The 20793-nt window shown below is 32.8% G+C and overlaps 1 protein-coding gene and 1 long non-coding RNA gene across 2 annotated transcripts in view; one reads left to right on the top strand and one right to left on the bottom strand.

Annotated features, from left to right (window-relative positions):
* Window positions 1-13950, top strand: part of LOC147071186 (uncharacterized) — a 95512-nt gene extending 81562 nt beyond the window's left edge. The window contains exons 18-22 of the mRNA XM_085948071.1: window positions 566-832; window positions 2000-2314; window positions 3371-3597; window positions 10874-11047; window positions 12404-13950. Coding sequence (XP_085804197.1) covers window positions 566-832; window positions 2000-2314; window positions 3371-3597; window positions 10874-11047; window positions 12404-12667 — 1247 coding nt within the window. The 3' untranslated portion in view covers window positions 12668-13950. The remainder of the gene's footprint in view (window positions 1-565; window positions 833-1999; window positions 2315-3370; window positions 3598-10873; window positions 11048-12403) is intronic.
* Window positions 13951-15396: 1446 nt separating this feature from the next.
* LOC147071185 (uncharacterized) lies at window positions 15397-20391 on the bottom strand. The gene is made up of 3 exons (XR_015070787.1): window positions 19735-20391; window positions 17807-17909; window positions 15397-16168 (listed from the first exon to the last, which is right to left on the bottom strand). It is a non-coding gene; the product is annotated as an uncharacterized LOC147071185 (long non-coding RNA).
* Window positions 20392-20793: the final 402 nt, after the last annotated feature.

The raw sequence follows: 20793 nt of genomic DNA, 5'->3' as shown, positions 1-20793 counted from the left end.
AACACACAGAACCATCTTTTCTACTTAATTAACTAAAAATATTTACAACTGACTTTATGTTTAACACAAAAAATATCAATTTTAGAAACACGCGCTCGCAGGTTATCGACGCTTAGTTAAGCAACAAGCTAAGATTTGGCGGCGACACCACAGCAAATCATCTCACACATCTGTAAACCTTTTATCTTACTCTAGCGCGTGCCGCAGAGATTATAAGGGTGCCGAATACTTTCTCACTCGCACTTATGTGTTCTATACTATATCGTTTTTGTTCAGGCCTTGGTTAACCTTGAAGTCAATTTAATCAACAGTCACTGGTGCACTTGTATTCAATCAATTCTGATCAATTAGTGAAAAAGTCAATAATCAAAATGGCAGACACTAAACAGTTGAATCAGCTCGTAACAATCGTATTGATAGGATAATATGCATGACAATTTTTAAACCAAACTATCGTATCATTACAAAGTGCAGGTACCTTTATAGTTAATATTACTTTAAACATACCAAAATGCTTGAGCTATGTGTTGATAATTCTAACTTGTAAAATGTTTGTCCCTTTCAGTACTAAGTCAATGCGAGAGACTGCGAGAGAAAAACCAAAAAGCCGCCATCAGATATAAGAAAGAAACATTCTCTCCACGTTGCAAAACTGAGACGGGAGAATGGGAACCGATCCAGTGCATGGAACACATTGGAGTTTGCTGGTGCGTCAGCGGGAAGGGTGATCCATTGAAGGGCTCTCTGATCCGGGGAACGAAACCGCAGTGTAACTTCAGGCAGGCCAGAAGACGGATGGACTCAGCACCAGCTATCACCTCAGCAGATGATGGTAATTTCATAGATCATGAAAATGTTTATCTCCATTTTGCCAGACACAATATCAAAATTATTTTAGCCTGACAAAATTTATTAAGTAAATAAGTTACTTACCAAAGATGTTGAAGAACATCTCTTTTATGAAGATTGAAGAAATTTTTACCTATGGGCTACCTAATAATTAACTCTAAGTCATTTCACATGACGGTTTTATTTAGTAGCAAGCTTCACACCATCCTTTAAGATTTATTTACTCGGGTTGCAGGAAGATAAAAATGCACTGCATAAAAACATGCCTAAAATAAATTTGGTATTTTTTCATGAAATCGCAATAAGTAAGTGAGATACCCGGGGTTCCAGCGGCTAGCTCAGGTGTCCATCGAACCCCGGATTCACAAAAAAAGATATAAACGATTGGAGTGTAAATAAAACACGGTCTTTCGTGCTCGTAACGTGGTCTTCTTATATTTTACATTTTCTTTAAACGTTTACATATTTTGTTTTAACAATAAGTTTCGCAGGTCCGTACATGTTGAAAAAGGGACGCTCACTCACTTTTTTTTCTTTTTCAAACTTCGCATACCCACGCCATTCTACAAAAAGGACTCTCATGATTGGCCAAATTTTATCGCGTGATGTTTTTTGATTTGACGAATCACAAGGACCACCCCGGCGCAGGCGCGTGGAAATTTGGACGTTGCCGACAAGCGCGGCAAAATTTATTATATGAATACTTATATTTAGTCTTAAAATTATCTCTTTCATCCATCATCATTTATACTTTTTAAATTAAATTAAATGTATCTTAATTGCACCTCCGCCCAATATGTGATCTTCACACACTTACGTGGTTGAGCAAGGAATCAGATTAGATGTTTTATGAAGCCGTTTCTAGAGGTCAGGGTTACGTTTCGACTTATAGCTACTAAATGATTATTTTACACCGGGAGAAGCCCGCCTGTAACAGGGGTGTATCATAAGCAGCCAAAGCTAGCACATGCCGCCATTTTCTTTAATATTCATATTCTTTTTTCACAATAAATTCAACTAAACTTTAATCCTTTTGGGTATCTCTATCAAATTTAGTAATGCAAAAAGTCAAAATGATTTCCTTGAGGTATAAGTCCAAACTCGTTGGTTGTCTGGATATTGTTCATGACTCGATCAATTTTCTGTACAGTTCTGGAGGAGCTGGTGAGACAGATGACTGCATATAATTTCATCGACACAATCGATGATATAGAACCGAGATCTGATAACCAACTAGCATCATCGGGCACCGAGAAGCCAATGGTGTTGAAAAGTCGGTGCCTGTCCACCCAACAGCAGCTGATGGGATCCTCAGCGTCATTTGAAGTGAACTGCGACTCCAATGGAAGGTTCACACCCACACAATGTGAAGGCACTTCCAATGATGCTAAGTGCTGGTGCGTTGATGAAGCTGGAAATCAATTACCGGGAACTTCAACATTTTCCAAAGGCGATAGCATCTGTTGTAAGTATATTATTAACTGACTACATGCCCATGTTAATAACATATTTTCTGTGAGTTTTTCAAGGTATTTTAATATTCTTTTTGATAACTATAATATCCTCTATAATATAGGTATGTACCTACTTTAAATGAGAATTTTATTTGCCTATGCCGCTGACAAAGTCTGTTTGCTATTATAAACGTCAGTTGAAGAGCATGCATGAATTTTAAAGGTAAACTATTAATACAGGAAGAAATTACATATATAATACAGTAGTTAATGAAATTAGGTACATCCAATTTGATTCCAAAAATGAAGGGAGGCAACATTTTAGCATACCCGTTAAAATGTTCATTTACCATTCATTAAATCTATATTTTTGTTACCCACCTGAAGAAGCAAACGACGTGCAGTATTACTGTAGATTTACTGGAGGCATCTAGTGACAGAATAAGAAAGATCCAATCTAATAGATTTTATTATTGTCGAACAAGAACTTCTTGTCCACGTGTTAAAATTGTGAACTAACAATCCCCTCCAGTGCAGCTAATCGCACTTCCGTTTTCAAATGAGGAACGCCCCCAAATTCATCATTTCATTTTACGCTCCCATGGTGTACGGATCTATCAATTTACGTAATTTGAAGTTTTTTAAAACAAAAATATGTCTAAAACGATCAGGAGTAATGTTAGAATTATTGTTAGTAAACTTTTGGTTTATTGCGAAGAAGAAAAGGAGTCGCATCTAAAAAGAGAGTCAATACATTATTTAAACACGCCTCTAGCATGCGTTCTTGCCCTGACATGTACGTCACTGAGAAGTCTTCTATATGCGACCTCAGTGACTTCCTGTTATCGCCGATTTCTTTTTGTTGGACAGTAATAATTTGTATTTTACAATTAATTAAATCATATCTAAAGTCATTAAAAAGAGAAATAGATAAAAATTTAAAAAAAACCCCATTATATTTAAAAATGTGTATTAGTCCCACAGTAAAAAGCATTGTAATCACGTCAAATGACTACGTTGCTATGGCTGGCTTAAAGATATATCCTATATTTTTGAATTTGTTACAGTGCCCACACCAATAGAAGCCGTGGACATAACCCTTGGCTTTTTCGGAGAATTCTCTCACGAAATCGGCGGCAAAATGAAGATGCAAGTATTGGCAGATCTTGATAAACTGGGAGCGACTCTGAAAGACAAAGTGATTGAAATTATAAATGAACCCGAAGTCACTTATATCCATTTCACAGTCATTGGAAATAACAAAGTGGATGTAGCGTATCATTTGGAAGAAATGGTCAGTGTTAAAATAACGTTATGTCCTAAATCTATTTATTTAACATTTTTTCAATCACTCTGGTTTAGTGAATTCAATGAAAACAAATATGTTTGACTGACAAAGTTTAGTGAGCACTAGTTATGTTGGATCTTAATAGCCTACCTCCAACCTTCGCCAATGGTATCTAGTAACTAGATAATAAACTGTTTATGACTGTGGAGGCCCATATGATCCTATTAGGATCGGACATGGTCTTATTAATAATAATTACAGGATAAAAAGAACTTTTTATATACAATGTTTTTAAATTTTCTGTTGAATCATATAAACTTGACTTGACTAGCTTAACCTGTTCTCTGCCAAGAGGTATTTGTATGGCCATATACGGAGGGCCGCGATTTTCTTTGAAAAAATAAACCTTAGTAAATATACTTTTTTTGGCTTTATAATAATACTATATCATATAGACTTACCAAATTAATACACGATGTGTCCATTTACGCCGTTATTTATCCAAATAAATCACAATTAATGTTTCACAAAACGTCAGGGTTGTCACAACACTTACAGAGTAAAGATGAGAACTTGATAATGTATGAGAAGTAATTCTACAATGTGCTACTTTAGTCTTAAAACCAAATAAAAATATAACGAATTCAAAAAAAATTAATAGTCTTCTACCGTGTGGTATGTCTCAAAACAAGGTTCAACGCAGAGAGCCACTTTGCACTGTTTACACTCATACCTTGATTCTCTTCGAAGTTTCCTGGATAAACACACCCAGTGCTCGAAATGGAAAATTTCACGAACAGGAACGCTGTATAATTTTCCGAAACTAAGTACTTATGCTAATCCGTTCTTTACGTACGTACGTACTTTTGATATAAAAATGCAACAATAAACTTTAAACTTCTTACGTGGATCTATATTGGGCAGGCTGGTAAGGATTGTCAGCGCCGCAGGCGAAATAATCTTGTTTTAACAAAGTATACCGTCAAAAATTGTATTATTCTTTATTTTTACTTTATCTACCACTATAACCAGTGCATGATACCCCTACCACCACTCGTCATTGATTATAACTTACTGTCTCATTTGGGATAGATAAGTTTGTAATTAATTAGTCATAACAAACAACATATCCACATAAGTACCTTATAGATTCAAATTAAAAAAATATTTACGTACTTATAGAAAATTTTACAAATTCCATTTAAATATGAGCACAGAATATCAAACATCAAGAAATAGTATTAAAATAGTGTTTAAAAAATAAAGAAATAGTATTAGAAAAAACAGTAAGTGCCTACCTATACCAAGAATTTATAAAATAGCGTTCACATAAACTCGTTCTCACGCAGGTGGAATATACGATTATCCGAAGCGATTTGGTTGAACATAGTTATTTCCTGCCCAATTATCATTAGCAATTATTGCACCTTGGCAGAACAAACAACTTAGATTATCAAGAAAGTTATAAAATAATATATAATAAAATCAATACTAAGTACCAATAATGGCAGAGTTCTCATTTGTACTGGGTAGATATAAGTTGGAAAAAGTACGTAGCCTAAATACCTAGCTCTCTTTTTAACTTTCAGAATACAGTATGTAAGCATACGTCTTGAGAAATCAATCGGATAAAACCATGGATAGTATCCACTATCCACACAGCTTTAAAGGATTCTCAAAGATTTATTTTGAACCTTCTCCACTATAAGGGGCATAAGGCCGTACCTACATCTAATAAAAGTTTCAAGTCATCCAAACAACGTAAACATAGCATTATTTGTAATTAAATTACCAATGGTGTGTCATTTTCATTTATATAAGATAAAACATGACTGAAGGTGAAACTCAGGTTGCTAAGCGCGATTCTTATAGAATAATATAAAATTGTCATTAATTAGTACCTACTATATTCAACATTATAAGGACTAATATTGTATTGTATGCATGTTATGTTACAATGGTGATGCTTTGGTTACCATTATTGTAATATACATCTACCACCGTATTTATTTAATAATCTATGACTAACACCACCTAAGATAATTAGATGTCCGCACTGGACACATAGGTACCTAATTTGTTAGTACCTACTTATTCTAAACGATTCAATCTATGTTGTTTGTCCTTCCCTACTCACATTATTATTGCCATGGAAATGATAATAGGTACCTACATACAATACAGATATTATGATAGTCGTACATTTTTATTAAAGGATATTCCTATATTTTTTTTAAACAAATTTACAAACAAAAATTAAGTAAAAGTTCTCTCCACACTACCTATGTATTATTTCTATTATTTTTAAAGTCACAAGCTACAATGCATGCAATAATAATTGTAATACAATAGGAACGTCCCAAATAAATAAACTCTGCAGAAGGCTATTCAATATTTTCTGCCCAAACCATCAATGGCCCAAACACATTTTTGTAGAAAAAATCATTCATTATTCATTGTGAAAATTGGGGTTTACGACTTATCATAAATATTTTTTTAACACAAGTCAAGTTGTTGAGATGATAATAATTATTGAATCACAGAACAGATGTTGCCACTGTATTGTCCACCGGAAAGAATTCCTAATGTTTTAGCAGATTTACACGAAGTACCTACTACGTAATTAAGCCTTCATTATTTTTATAAATATCCACAAAATTATCAAAGCCAGAATTATCTTAAATCAGTTTGGATACCAGCGACAATAGTATATAGGTATAATATATGTAATAATATAATTATGTAAAAATGGCGAATTTGTATCCCACAGGAAAGTACTTATTAAAAACGATAATTGTAAGGGTGATTATCCACTTAGTGTTACGAAGAAAAAGCGAATTTAACATAATAGACTTTTTAAAATATTATATTATAAAGCCTATTATAAGGAAAGTATTCATCCACAGGTAATTAATAAATAAATGTCAAAGGTTAAAAATTCTCCTCCTGTAATAGTATTTTGGTTAATTCGCCATTTTTACAATACACCGACGATATAAAGGTATTCGTATCGCCTGCTGAGAATTTTAACTAACTTTTAAGAGAAAAAATTGTTATTAAAAAATATGTTCAACACAAAGTTAAAATTAAAACACAAAACTTACCAGAAGCAACAAAATTCACTTACAATATGGCAAATAAATGAATGAATGTAGTAGTTATATCACAAGATTTATTGTACTATAGTCGCAATTCAACAATAATGTAAATTACAAAACAAATGTAAACATCGTAAAAATAGGGGTTTACGACACGTCATAAGCTTTTTTTAACAAAAGTTAATTGTTGAGATGAATACAATCTGTTGCCACTTCAATGGTTATTGGAGTGAATTCCTAATGTAATGTAATGTGGTTTTAGCAGATTTACACGAATTACCTACTACTTTATTATACCTTCATTATTTTTATAAATAACCACTCAATATCATTTTTTAAATGATCAAATTGTGTAGGTATGTGGCCAGCGTTACGTTACCTGCGACAAAATATTTTTCAATAGTTTCGGTTAACACGTTTCGCCTGATGACATTTTTGACCAACTTTTAGAACAATTTTTTATTAAAAAATCAAGTTAAACACACAGTTAAAATTAAAACACAAAACTTACTAGAATGTAGCAAAAAAACACCAAACTAATAATATAAACAATTTTGTTTAGAAACGTATTTATATCTTAAATAATACAAAATATTTTAAAAGGCAACTAATAGGAATATTATAGCGGATTGCACGAGTCAAATTATCAAACTTTTTTGTACTAATTTAACCATCGAAAACACAATTCATTCACCCGAAAATAAATGGCGAAGTAATAATTTTTGTCACTCCGAATAAAATAATATAATAAATTAGTAGGTAAGTAAATTAACAATGCGTAAGTCAAAGGCAAGATTGTATTGAGATTTGAAATGTTTCATCCTTTAGAAATTATTAAACAATGTATACTTTATTTTTTAAGAGTTTTCAAATAGTGTCAGCAAGGCACATTTTTTTGGGTAATAAAGTAATTTACGCTTGCAGCTGGTTGATTCTTGTTATTTCGACACAAAATAAGAAGGTTGAAAGAAATTTAGGGATGTCATAATTTTTATTTTTAACCCTTGCACGCCCGGCATAACATAACTTCGTTAATTTTTAATTTTGAGAAAAACTTTAAAAGATACATTCATATATAATTATCTCAATCTAACGAACCGCAACGCAATTTTAAATGAATCCACGAGCCGGAACGGTATATTTTGGAATTCCACGAACCACAACGGCGCTCCGGTGCGTTCCTGTCCATTCCGAGCGCTGAACACACCACACATCTTGCCATTGTTTTGACTTTTTTAGCACTTGGAGGTGATTTTGCCATAAAATGCCTCTCTGTGAGACGCGATGGCAATTCTGAATGTCTTTTCCTAACTGAAGATTTGGAAGGCACAACACGTTTGTATTCGTTAATTAATTGTCGAATGACCTCTAATTGAAATTGTGCCAACGGTACACGTTTTCCAGTTTTTTGACAAAACAGTATATGGCTGTTCAACAGTGAGAGGTCGATTAGATGGAAGAACATTTTTTTGTACCACCTCATTGTTTTGCGCGTCGAGTGTACACTTGACAAAACCATGTCTGATTTGTCAACTGCACCCATATTTTTATTGTAATCTTGGACACATTCCGGTTTTATTATCGGTTCATTCCGATACGTTCTTTTGCCTGTGTCGGTGAGCTGGGCAGGATGAAAAGTCGTCAGCATGGACACTTCCCTTTTATCTTTCCAGATTTGTGCCGAAATAGTGTCTGTGTGGTAAGCTTTCATTTCTCCTTTTTTCAATTTCTCCGTATGCTTTGGCAATCCCTTTCGGTTTCTCCTTACAGTGCCGCAAGCATTCGTTTTCCGGTCATGTAGTTTTTGGAACAAAATTGGGCTAGTATACCAATTGTCTACGTACAGGGTATGTCCCCTGTCCAAATATGGTTCCATGAGAGTCAAGACTACACTTCCTGAAATACCCATGTGCATGTGTGTTACATATTCGGTGGTTTTTCCAGTGTACACAATAAAATTCAGTACATATCCGGTGGCACAGTCACATATCACAAAAAATTTAATGCCAAAACGGCTTGCTTTTGATGGGATATACTGGCGAAATGACAAATTGCCTTTGAAAAGTAGCAAACTTTCATCGATGCACACATTCATGTAAGGATACATGCACTCCGCAAACTTTTTTTTGAAATAGTCCACTAGGAATCTAATTTTGAAAATCTTGTCCCCACTTATTTGTTGCGTATTGTCACAAAAGTGGAGCATGCGAAGAATGATTTGAAATCTATTGCGGGGCATCGTATCTGAGTAAATCGGAGAAAATAGTAAAATATCTGTAGACCAGTGATCTTGTATTTTATTTCTCGAATTACAGGCCATCAAAAGACATATTGCCAAAAAGAGGTACAATTCTCCTACTGTTACGTCTACCCATTGTTTCAATCTCCAACTCAACTCATTGCAGTGATTTTTGACGTATTGGTATTGTTTATTGGTTTCCATGGCAACGAAATTCATAAGCGTGCTGGTTATGAACAGCTTGAAAAACTCCGATTCTCTGCTATCAACATTTTCTATGTCCGCTCCTGACCTCGAGCTATCAAATGAATTTATTTTGGGGACAAAATCATCGGTTTCCCATTCGAAAACTGGAACAGATTCGTCAGCCGGTACAGTTTCATCAATTTGTGCAGCTTCATATGCACTGGGATCTTGTTCCTCTTCATCCAAATCGACATCAAAATCACTATCATCCGATTCAACAGTTATGCCAACCCTGTACATCAAATCTTCGACCTGTTCGGCATTTTCTGATGAACTTTGTGTTCCTTCCATTTTGATTAGAAAGAAGATCAAAAGGTTTATATGTAAAAAAGTTCAAATATCCCAGAAACTTGACTTATTATAAAAAGATATAACACAAAAAGTCAAATAACTTAAACACTATGCGAATAAAATAAGTCCCGACACTAATATCTTATAAAATATACAATTACGACACACAACACAGATTACGAAGGTTTAAAAATTACAAAATCGTACCCGTAAATTACTGAAATGAATTATAAAGTGAAAATATTTCAGCTGCGAAACCGAATTAGGTACGTCAAATACGACTTTGAATATTCAACTGGCATATTTTCGAAGATGTGTCACTGCTATTGTATAGTTGTGTATATTCAGGAATCACAGTATTCCCCGTTTCTCGTATGCATAAGCGAACCATAATTTCGATTGCATCTACTATAAGTAAACGGGAATCCCGGCGAGTAATTTGATAAATATCCGATCCGTGGCACAACCCTACTAGCGACGCGTTTCGGTAACCAAAGAAAGGTTTGTTTAAAATTGATGTTTCGTTGATGATAATATAGAAAATTACAAATGTAAGTATTACACCATGATTCTAAGAGATGTCGCTGTATGGGCAATGCGATTGAATTATTCAAAACATTGCCTCGGCCGATATATTGCGTTTCAAGTGAAGCGTCTTTGCACGCGCATTTCGCATGGCTGGCCCTCTGTTCTCGGAATAGAAAAGCGTGCTAGGACGCTGGTGGCACTTATCCGGTTAAACGATCAAAAAAATTTGTAAGTACTTGATAGAAATAATACTGAAATGTCATTTTGACATGTTATATTGATTTCCATAGTAACGCACGTATATATTAATAATTTATTTGCTAGGACCCCTGACCGCTTGCTGGTTACCATTAATGGTTAATGGTGTCGAAATAACTTTTCATACAAAACAGAATTAAATGAAAATGAATTCAATTCTACTTAAAGATGGCTAAAAGTATTAAAAAATGCATTGGTATCGTGTTCTGATACCTTCTAAAAGTTTCAAATATCTAGCTAGTCGGGAAGTTAGTTAAAAATCGATTGCAAGATTTGTACCGTACAAAGAACCACCGGACAAATAAGAATACGAGCTAAGAAAAACGTTGTAAAAATTGTGCAATATCTTAACACCGTTTAGAAAGAAGTTTAGTTATTTAATTTCAATTTAAGCACATGCAGAGCAATAGCTAAATGGTGTGAGTCGGAACGTGACCGTAAAAAATATTGAAAGCATACGGCCAGTGTTGCCATCGCAGCGGTGTTGTATATATTATGTGAAAGATATTCCTGAAGACAGTGTATTTGAGTGAGAATTAAATTCAGAAAGGTTTACAAAATGAGATGAGAATAGAAAATAGGTAAAAAAATGACATAATGTTCTGAATTTTCCATTTGACAGGTGAAACAAGAAGAACTGGCATTGAGTAAAGATTTGATCAACAGTAACGTGAAGATGATTGCCGATATCAAAAAATCAAGATTCCATCACAAGCTGGGTGTCGCTGAAACCCGAAGCAATGCTGATAGTAAGATTATTGCTCTGCAACACCGAGAGATATTATCAGAATCTACTGTAAGTTATTAACAAATATTCTGATCTATTGTTTGTATTTTAATTTATTTTATCTTTGGTCTTCAATCTAAAATTCAAGTCCCAAGCTAAAATGAATCTCAAGAGAGTTTTAAGATTGGTTGTTAGGCATTTATTCCTAAAAGCAATATTCTAGAATATCATGTGTGATGTAGTGCTTGATAAAATAGTGTTGGGTCACTTAAGCCGCGTTGACACGGTCCAAGTACGATCCAAGTACACTTGGACCCAGGGCCATCCAAGCACATTCATATGAGACATCTTCATACTAATTATTCCTATCCAAGCTAATTTGGATGAGTAGGATGCGGTCCGAGTAGCTTGGATAGGAATAATTAGTATGGAGCTGTCACTTGGATGGCACTCGGTCCAAGTGTACTTGGACCGTGTCAACGCGACTTACTTTACTGTACTTACTGCAAATTTTTTTAAATTGCTAGGTATCAAAAATTTCATACAGCAATGTCAATTATTGTCAATGGATAAAAAAAAAAACCAAAATAACGGAATATAGAAGATCGAATATCACAACAATAAGTAATAAAGGCGATTAATCTTCCTGAAATAACTTCAAAATTGGACTGACTAATCTCTTTAATTATATGTCGTGAAATAAAGGGTAAAAATTGTCTATAGACACATGGTTAGAAATTATTGTGTGTAATATAATATTGATCTGGAAAAAAGTACATACTGATCATAAACACAAATGACAATGTCAATTTTATTGAACCATAGACTTTGTTAGCTAGCTGCAATGTACTGAACTATTGAACCTCACTTATAATAGGTTACATGTAAATTGTAAGTACGTAAAACATTTCACCGTAGCACAGTTCGCCGTGAGCTTTCTTATCGGAAAGAGACTATAATATATGGTCTACAATTTTATTAGATTCAATATTATGAAGCGAAATTATGTAACAAGTATCAAAACCTAACCTAACCTAACAAATAATCCAGTATATCGGCTATTTTCAAAATTTGTTTTCTGCTGGCTTCCTGTAAAGTGTAAACCGACAAGAACCGTGTTTTATTTAGACATGAATTTTATGTCAGTACTTTACGACCCAAAGAGGTACCCGATACAACATTTCACGGTGAAGTGTGATACAGCGAACTGCATATGTACAAGTTTCCGGACACGTTTATAATGTGGTATATTTGTGAATTTGTTTTTAACCATTTTATTTTCGTTTAAATGTCTAAACAAAAGTCAATCTCACTATCGTTAGTCGAATTTTAAATGTTTAAGGTTTGGGCTGTGAACTGTCACTTTTTCGCCTAAGTAGAATATAGAATAGAATCTACAAGCATAATTCTTTGTTTTATCCACAGGTATCCGTCGTGACCACCTATCACACAGCCATAATCGTTCTCGCAGCCGCCTCGGCGTTTGTGATAAGCACAATGAGCGTTCTAATCATGCTGTACAGGAAGAAGGTTTCCACGATGGGGAGGCTGAACAATGACAAAGTGACCGCGTTCAATGAAAGGTTCCTACCATACGACGCTCCCGTCTACGTTCTATCTAAGTCCGAGAAGGAAGATTTAGCGGAAGCGATGAAAATCAACGAAAGAATATCATTAGAGAAAGTTTGATTTAGCTGACCGAATTCCGATATCTGTAAATTAATAGTTGAAGACATGCAAATGATAAATCGACAAAATCCTTGCTGCTGGTTGAGTTTTATTAAAATATATGTATCGATTTCATAGAAAGTACTGAGTCTACTTTAATTATCCAGTCGGTATAATTTGATAAATCATAAATTTAATTCGACCGAAGTATATTTTATTACTTAGTAATTGATACTGAAAAAAAATTAACTTATGAAGTGTTGGATTATGATTTCGATGTCTTTAATTTTGGACTAAGTTATATATAATTCGTGGGGCTGCCGGCAAAAGTTGGTAAGTTGATATTTCAAGTATTTAGAGTTAACAACGGAATATGTGTCTACATACAAAAATGTAGGTATATTTAGAAAAAAAATCAAAGTCATCCGATATATAGAACATGCACATAAAGTAAAAAGAAATTAGCACTTTAGGGGGCATGTCAAACATTCAAATTCCAATAATTACTACATAACAAGATTTATAGACTTACCAACTTTTGGCGGTAACCCCACGGTATATGGATCAAGGGACTTTTTTGTAAAATTGAGATAATTGACACTAAAGTTTTGCATTTTCTTAATTAATAATAAATGTAGGTATTCAATTGGCTCAATAATATAATTGTGCTTCATTCAGAACTTACTAAAAGAATCACGGATCCAGATTCTACACTGTCGAACAGACTTAGCCACTTGATCAATAGAAAATGTTGTCCAATTTTGCTGTTTATAATAGAAAACTGAATTTTAAGTCTGTACTACAACCCTTGATCAATTTAACTGAATGCGAGCGATTATAACAATTGTCCATACTTATATTCTAATGAAACTACCTTATACACTGTGAAGTTGGCAATCTTAGGCCAATTAGTTATAATTTGACATAACCTAACCTACCTTATGACACTTATAAACGATGTCATGTTAGGTTAGGTTATCGAATGTCAAATTTATCAAAATTGCCAACTTTACAGAGACGATTTGATAAAAGTAGATCTTTCGATACTTACCTACTTTTCTTATACCGTATGGCGTATACCATCAAAAATAAGTATCAATAAATATTGTAAAATCATAAAGTAAACCGACTCCTTTGGTAATATAAGTCGGTATCCCAGTTTTTTTATGTTTATCGAAAAATACATTCGTAAATTATTTAAATGTAGTCGAATGAAATGATTTTAATATTCAATTGGTCAAAACATGATTTTATTTATTGCCGCAATAAACTCCTATCATAATTATGTAGAAGGACAAAAACTCAAAAAAACACATAATACATAATATGCTACATTGCCTTCAATAGTGTCATAGTTTTGACTAAATTGTATTTACTAACTAAGTTTTTGTAATGCCCAATGTCTAGACTGAATTCAATGTCTTTATTTAACTTTCCGTGTAAATAATATACCTACTAGGTACTCTTTATTTCTCTATGGACTAGAAAGTTTATTTTAGGAATACCAACGTAAGCTTGTTGTCGACGATCGAGTTTTCAAATATCAAGCTATTATTTTAAACTAAAATAGTTTTTCTTATTAAAAACTGTAATGATAATGAGGATATCCTTGCGTGAACTTACCGATAAAGATTATAATGCTTTATTTGAATCTAGTTTGTATATTATTTTCTTTACTGTGTACATAATAACTTGTAAGACGCGTTTAACCATAACGTACTATTTAAAATGTATAAATTTTATAATAAAATAATTATTAAATGTATAAAAATAAATAAACGAATTTTATTATTTCCTCTTTCTCAATCACCAAAGTAAAAGTGCTTTTAAATGATTAATTTTGCTGTCCAATCAGTCTCCGTTTCAGTCGAGCCGTTAGTTAAACTGATGTGTAAATGCAAAACTGAAGCGGGCGACTGAAACCGAAACGGAGAGGAGACAGGATGGGTTTTCCATCAATTATCGAATCTGTTTTTAGAGTTGCCAATTAAATTGATGTGTAATGTTGCCGTATTTTTCATAATACTTTTTTAATTTTGATTGAAATATTGTTATTTCTTCAATATAATATTCAATTATACCAACCAATATGCTAGAAAGTTATAAAAATAATATTCATTTTTAGTGGATAAAAAATATGTAAATTTCCATCGCCGTTTCCCAACCGAACCATCAACTGAGACTGAACGGACAACTAAACTGATAGTCTAAATACACCGCTGTTTCAAAACTGAATGGACAGCAGAACTGACGTCTAAAAGCACCTTAACCTAACACCTAACCAATATTATGTAGAAATTTATCCCCAAAATGGCAACACACCAAAAGGTATTGAAAAAACCTTCGTCCATAGAGATGAAGCCTGAATATATGAAATTGAAACAAAAAAATGTCAAACTATGTCGGCAGATTTCGCTAACTGACAATATTTGTTTTTGGTTCAAAATGTGCTACAGGATGGGAGCATCAGTCTGAAAATATATTAAATAACAAGAAAAACGACATTACACATTTTTTTCCTGTAGCGCGAGCTTACTGTGATGGCATGTGATAACACATGGAGTGATGGTAATGTGTTCGCCCCAGACTCATATTGATAGTCCAAATTCTTTGTAGGATATATTATAAACCCTATGAACATCTTAGTCTTAAACCAAACCTATGTATTCTTGGCAAAGATGTTAAATAGAACCTTCTTCTAATAGATTGATAGCGCCTGAATTATGGAAATGAAAAAATTTACTAGAGCTAGGTGTTTCAATTAGCTTTAAGTCATTTTATCATACAAAATCCTTTAAAGGCATCAGACATTTCAGTTATGAGACATAAATGCCAGGGCTGGCAATGAAATAAAGATTTATTTATTTATATTATGTTATTTTTTGTGTCGATCAACTTTAAACAAGATTCTTTAAATCATTTTATTTATAATTATTAACAAAATTTTCCATTTGCAGTCCTTCGCTTCGTGGTGTATTGTGATTATCGCGAAATGGTGGTCGTGGAGGTATCAGATTTTGATTTTGAAACCAATAGAATTTCACACTTTTTCCTCCGAATACTTGAACAGATAAATTAATACTTTAATAATACTTTAAAATGTAAAAGTTTATTTGGTAAAACAATAAATTAAAAGATTTGCTTTAAAACTGAACAGCATCCATGATATTGCTTTCGGCTCATTTTCGTTAGTTCGTTATTTTTACCAATCGAAGGAAGTATCGGACAAATAATCGAAGTTATTCTGTCGTCAGATTTACCGCTCTGATTATTCACGGGACGGCATTGTCCAATGTTCAAACTGTAAACCACGTCATCAGACGTATTGATGTCGTCCAATATCTTCAAATCGGAATCTTTCTTCGATTTTATAGACACATGGATTTTGTCATCCGTAATATACGACTTGATTTTGTAGACACTGTCCTCATCGAGAGGAATGTATATCTCGTATTGAGGATTATTTTTGTTTGCAAGGCCCAGTAAATTTATCAACACATTTATTTCTTCGAGTATTTCTTCCTGTAAATAAAATGATTATATTTTTTATCGTTATTCTAATATTTCCCATAATATTGAATAGCTGACAACCATTCCTAGTAGCAGAAATGGTACATAATTTACATGTTTAGAATATTAGCATCTTTAGCAATACTAGCGGATGGCATTAAACCGGTAAACAAAATTATTAAAATGTTTGAGCAGAGAGTCTTATGAATAATTATTTGTTTTACTGAGAGCTGGAAACGGAATCGGTACCAAACCCTGAAACCCCGGGAACTCTATAATTTTTTTTTATTTATGTTACTTGATTTCAAATCTTGAGGATACCAAACTTAAACCTGAACCCCTTAAGGGGGATCCTATATGCCAACAGAGAACCTAGCGGAAAAATACGAAGCAAATAAGAATGATTTCAAGTTAAACACATTTATATTTTTTATAAAAAAGATGTTTTATAAAATAAATATAAAAAATATAAAAACTATGAGTTAGTCAAAAATGTAAACGTTAAAAAATTGAAAACTTAATAAACTAAATTTTAATAATGAATATGACCATAAAATATAATGTAATAATAAGATGTGACCCTGCAACGAATTCACATTTTATTACATTTTTTTTTACAATTGTACATATACAATTAAATTAATTACAATTAAAAAAAAAAAAATCTTTTTATTGTTTTCAGATACATATTTATTAATTAATACAGTTGAAATTGTAAATTATCAAAAAAAAATCTCATATTGCAAGCTTCGTATTTGTCCGCTAGGTTCTCTGTTGGCATATAGGATCCCCCTTAAGATTATTGAGGTTCCATTGTTTTTTAATTTGGTCATCATACCTACTCTTGCTGGAGCCAGTTATTTCAAAAAAAATATTAATTAATGTATTATACAAAATAATAATTGACACTGAATTTGTTCGATAATTACTAGGTGCATGTTTTTCAACGCGCTCACATCTCACTTCACATTGTAACATATTATGCATTATTTTCGAGAAGTTTGAGGTATTGACAATCAAGATGAAAATCTACGAAAAGCATACTAAATTGATATTAATAATGCAGTCTATAACCTGTGTATGTTTCATTAACATAAGAGGCCATCCATAGAATGAAACCGTATGTGGTTTTGAACCGTGTGATACACCAAACTTATGATTTCTGTTCATGGAAATATATTTACACTAAATATATACACGTTTCTATGTAATATGTTGCTTAAACAGAAACGGTCAGGTGCTTATATACTTAGTGAAATATATTTCCATAAATAGAAATCATACGGCACATGCATGTTTGATGTTTAAAACCGTATGCGGTTTCAGTCTATGGATGGCCTCTTAGTTTTTTGAACAAACAAACACACAGATACCTAGTCAAAATTCATTATTAGTATCTAGATGCAATATAGTCAAATTTATTGACTGATAACAAACAAAAATGCCTCAGTGCAATCCTTATTTTCAAAACTTATTCTATTCTAAAAGTAAACTTAGAATCTACAAAAATAGCTGTCGAAATATGTTTGCCAAGATCTTACCTACATTTTTTTCAACACATTGGATTACCCTAAGCCAAAAGATTAGTTTTTTTTTTTTTTTTAAATTAAAGGTGTTTAACAATATGGAGGTACCTATATTTATACATACCATTTTTATTATACTCGGTTCAAAGTGAACTCGTTTTTTAGATTCACATGTTACATCTTCAAAATTTCCTTCCAGATTGAACAAGCTATTTTTGTCTGTATTACTATAAAAAGAAAAGTAATAATGCGTCAATGACATTGAGCTACTTTACGAGCTGTTTGTTGGCGAATTTACAATCTGCCTGTAAAGTCGCCCAGTGTCATCATTGAACAAGCTAACAAGCAGATTGTAAACAATCTACCGAGAAAAGTTGAAAGCCGGTCAACTTTACACGCTACACGCCGGCGTGTGGGCCTACTGCGTCTGCGCAGTAGAGCGCAGTAGCAACCTCCTGGTAAAAAAACGAACTACGTTCTGTCAAAATAGTCACTGGCTTGTGGCTTCTCAGCGAATGGAAAGTTTTGTGTGTCATCATCACAATCGCAGTAGCTGAATCGCCCGCTTTTAAATTCACCAACAAACAGCTCGTAAAGTAGCTTGGTAAAGTAGTTAGTAGTTGACGCATAATAAAGACTTTGTAATACATTAGACATGAGGAATGAGCTGTTTAAAAATATGTTTATCATGATTTTTGATAACAATTGTGAAGGAGTTAACTTTTTGTTGCATTTTTAATATAACTACCTACCTAAAGCTGTGTTTCCACATTGACTGAAATATAACGGTCACAAACAAAATGAACATTAAATATCATGCATTGATCAGATTCAAATATTTTTCAATTGGTAGCACATTTACATACCAACATTATGACCAGTAGCCAAACTACAGTTCGCAAGACATGCAATTATTATAAACTTCGTAAGAATTCATACTATTTCCCTCAAATTTTGTAAATTCTGATATTTCTATATACCCTTCTTATAAATTTATTGCATGAACAGCAAAAATGTCGCCTGAGGAGGAAATTTGCTTAGTATAGTCGAATAAGAACTTCTTGTCCACGTGTTAAAACTGTAAACTAACAATCCCCTCCGTTTTTAAATGAGGAACGCCCGCAAATTTATCATTTCATTTTACGCTCCCGTGGTGTACAGATCTATCAACTTTCGTAATTTGAAGCTTTTTATAATAAAAATATGTCTAAAACGATCAGGAGTGGTGTTAGAATTAGTAAGTATTAGTAATCTTTTGGTTAATTTCGAAGAAGAAAAAGAGTGGCATCTAAAAGAAGAGCCGATACATTATTTAATACAAGTACCAATTATTACATGAAAATTCAGAAGCTACTGAACTTTTTTGATCCATGTATGCAATCTTGCAACTTGCATAATAATACGTGTTTACACGTGCATTTTCGATAATACGTACTGTCAGCAGTAAATCCATACACGTGTAAACGGGGTATTTTAATCATATAATATAGTGTGAAACGGGGTATTTTGATAATATAACATAGTGTGAAACAACTGCCGAAACATCATCACAGCAATCTGAGAAAAAACTAAAATTCTTCTCACACTTCTTTCAAACACCTATATTTTTGTATGTAAAAATCTATGACTCTGACCAGGTTTTCTTATGTGTTGGGTAGCTCCAAACATAAATCCATAAATGCACAAGTATATATAACGACCATACACACGGCACAAGTATATTAAAAAAGTGCCATTTTACGCTTGAACCATGTTATCAAAAAACACGACTGGTTCAGACTTGCGCAAGTTTCTGCTACACACATTCAGTAATATAACTATGCAAGCAAGCGTGTTCAAGTATATTAAATAGAAATTCAGTAGTCAAAAAACTTGTGTAATATTCTTATCATACACATTCTCATTGTGCAAATATACCGCTCAAGTATGCAATTACATTTGTAGCTAGCTTTAGTGTGCAACAGAGAGAACTATTATTATGTCATGTTATAGACGAGAAGTAAAGATGAAAGATTAGAATATATATTATATAATTAATTGATGTCTCTCCACCTTGAAGAATTACTATGTGACTTCTGTGTACTCGTCTTTCCCCCATAAAAATCCACATAATCTTTTATTGTAGGTCTGTAATTTGCAAAATTTTTGTCCTTAAATTTCCCATATAACTCATTGTTTATAATGTCCGTGTCACTTCCAAAATACTTTATCAAACTTTTATGTTTGACATTTCTGAATACTTCATCGTCACTCTCTACATTTTTCATTTTATAGTTGGGTGCGAGGGTCTCATAGGTTTTGATAAATTCCTGTATTGATGAATGAATATCTTTTTCATTTTTCACGTTGTGTTTACAATACTTATTTACGCATTGGCAATAAGTCTGCGTGCTTTTCTCCAAGTTTTTTACTATTTTAGGTTTCTTCGTTGATGTTGCTTTCGAGCACCCACAGCTGTGCTTATTGTCATTATCAGTGCACAGTGTATCCAGGTCGTTTAATGAATACGTTCTAAGAGACGTATTTGACATTATATTTTATTTGATAGAAAGGTTGCATTAAGAACTCCTTTGACATTTAATTACAAATTAGATAGCGTAGGTAAGTTGGAATTTTATTGTAAGATAAATACAATCAATATTCACTAGTTAGTTATTTTATTTATTGATTAATATCAGCACTGTTCAAGAGTAACAGCAAAACCTCATTAGTCATTATCTTCAATGCCTTTCATGGTCATTATAATATTGTATGAAGAAAAGAATTACTTTTATGGTGGCTAAGGGATTTCTTAAAGAAATATTTTCAAAGGAGTATAAAACATGTTTACTATTATTATTACATAACTCTACAATTTGGGTGTTTTTAATTTGACTGCTTATGTAAATAGAAATTTTGACTGGATTTCATTTTTTTTTAAACTAATGATTCTTTATTTGAAAGTAATTGAGCATTCAATAAATTTAATGTGATGGCTTAGTTAGAAAATGATCCAATTAATCTTGATGAAACTATGTTATAATTATGGAATTTCGCTTTATAACGATTATAAAATTTCACACAGTTTAATAATTAATTGTATTTGTTATTTTTCAGTACCTACCTAGGTAA

This window comes from Rhyacophila brunnea, unplaced genomic scaffold, assembly GCF_057557595.1.
Source record: "Rhyacophila brunnea isolate RB1 unplaced genomic scaffold, BYU_Rbru_1.0 scaffold_20, whole genome shotgun sequence".
NCBI classification, from domain to species: Eukaryota; Metazoa; Arthropoda; class Insecta; order Trichoptera; family Rhyacophilidae; genus Rhyacophila; species Rhyacophila brunnea.
Note: the sequence above shows the minus strand (reverse complement) of the source record. Positions and strands in the feature narration are given on the sequence as shown.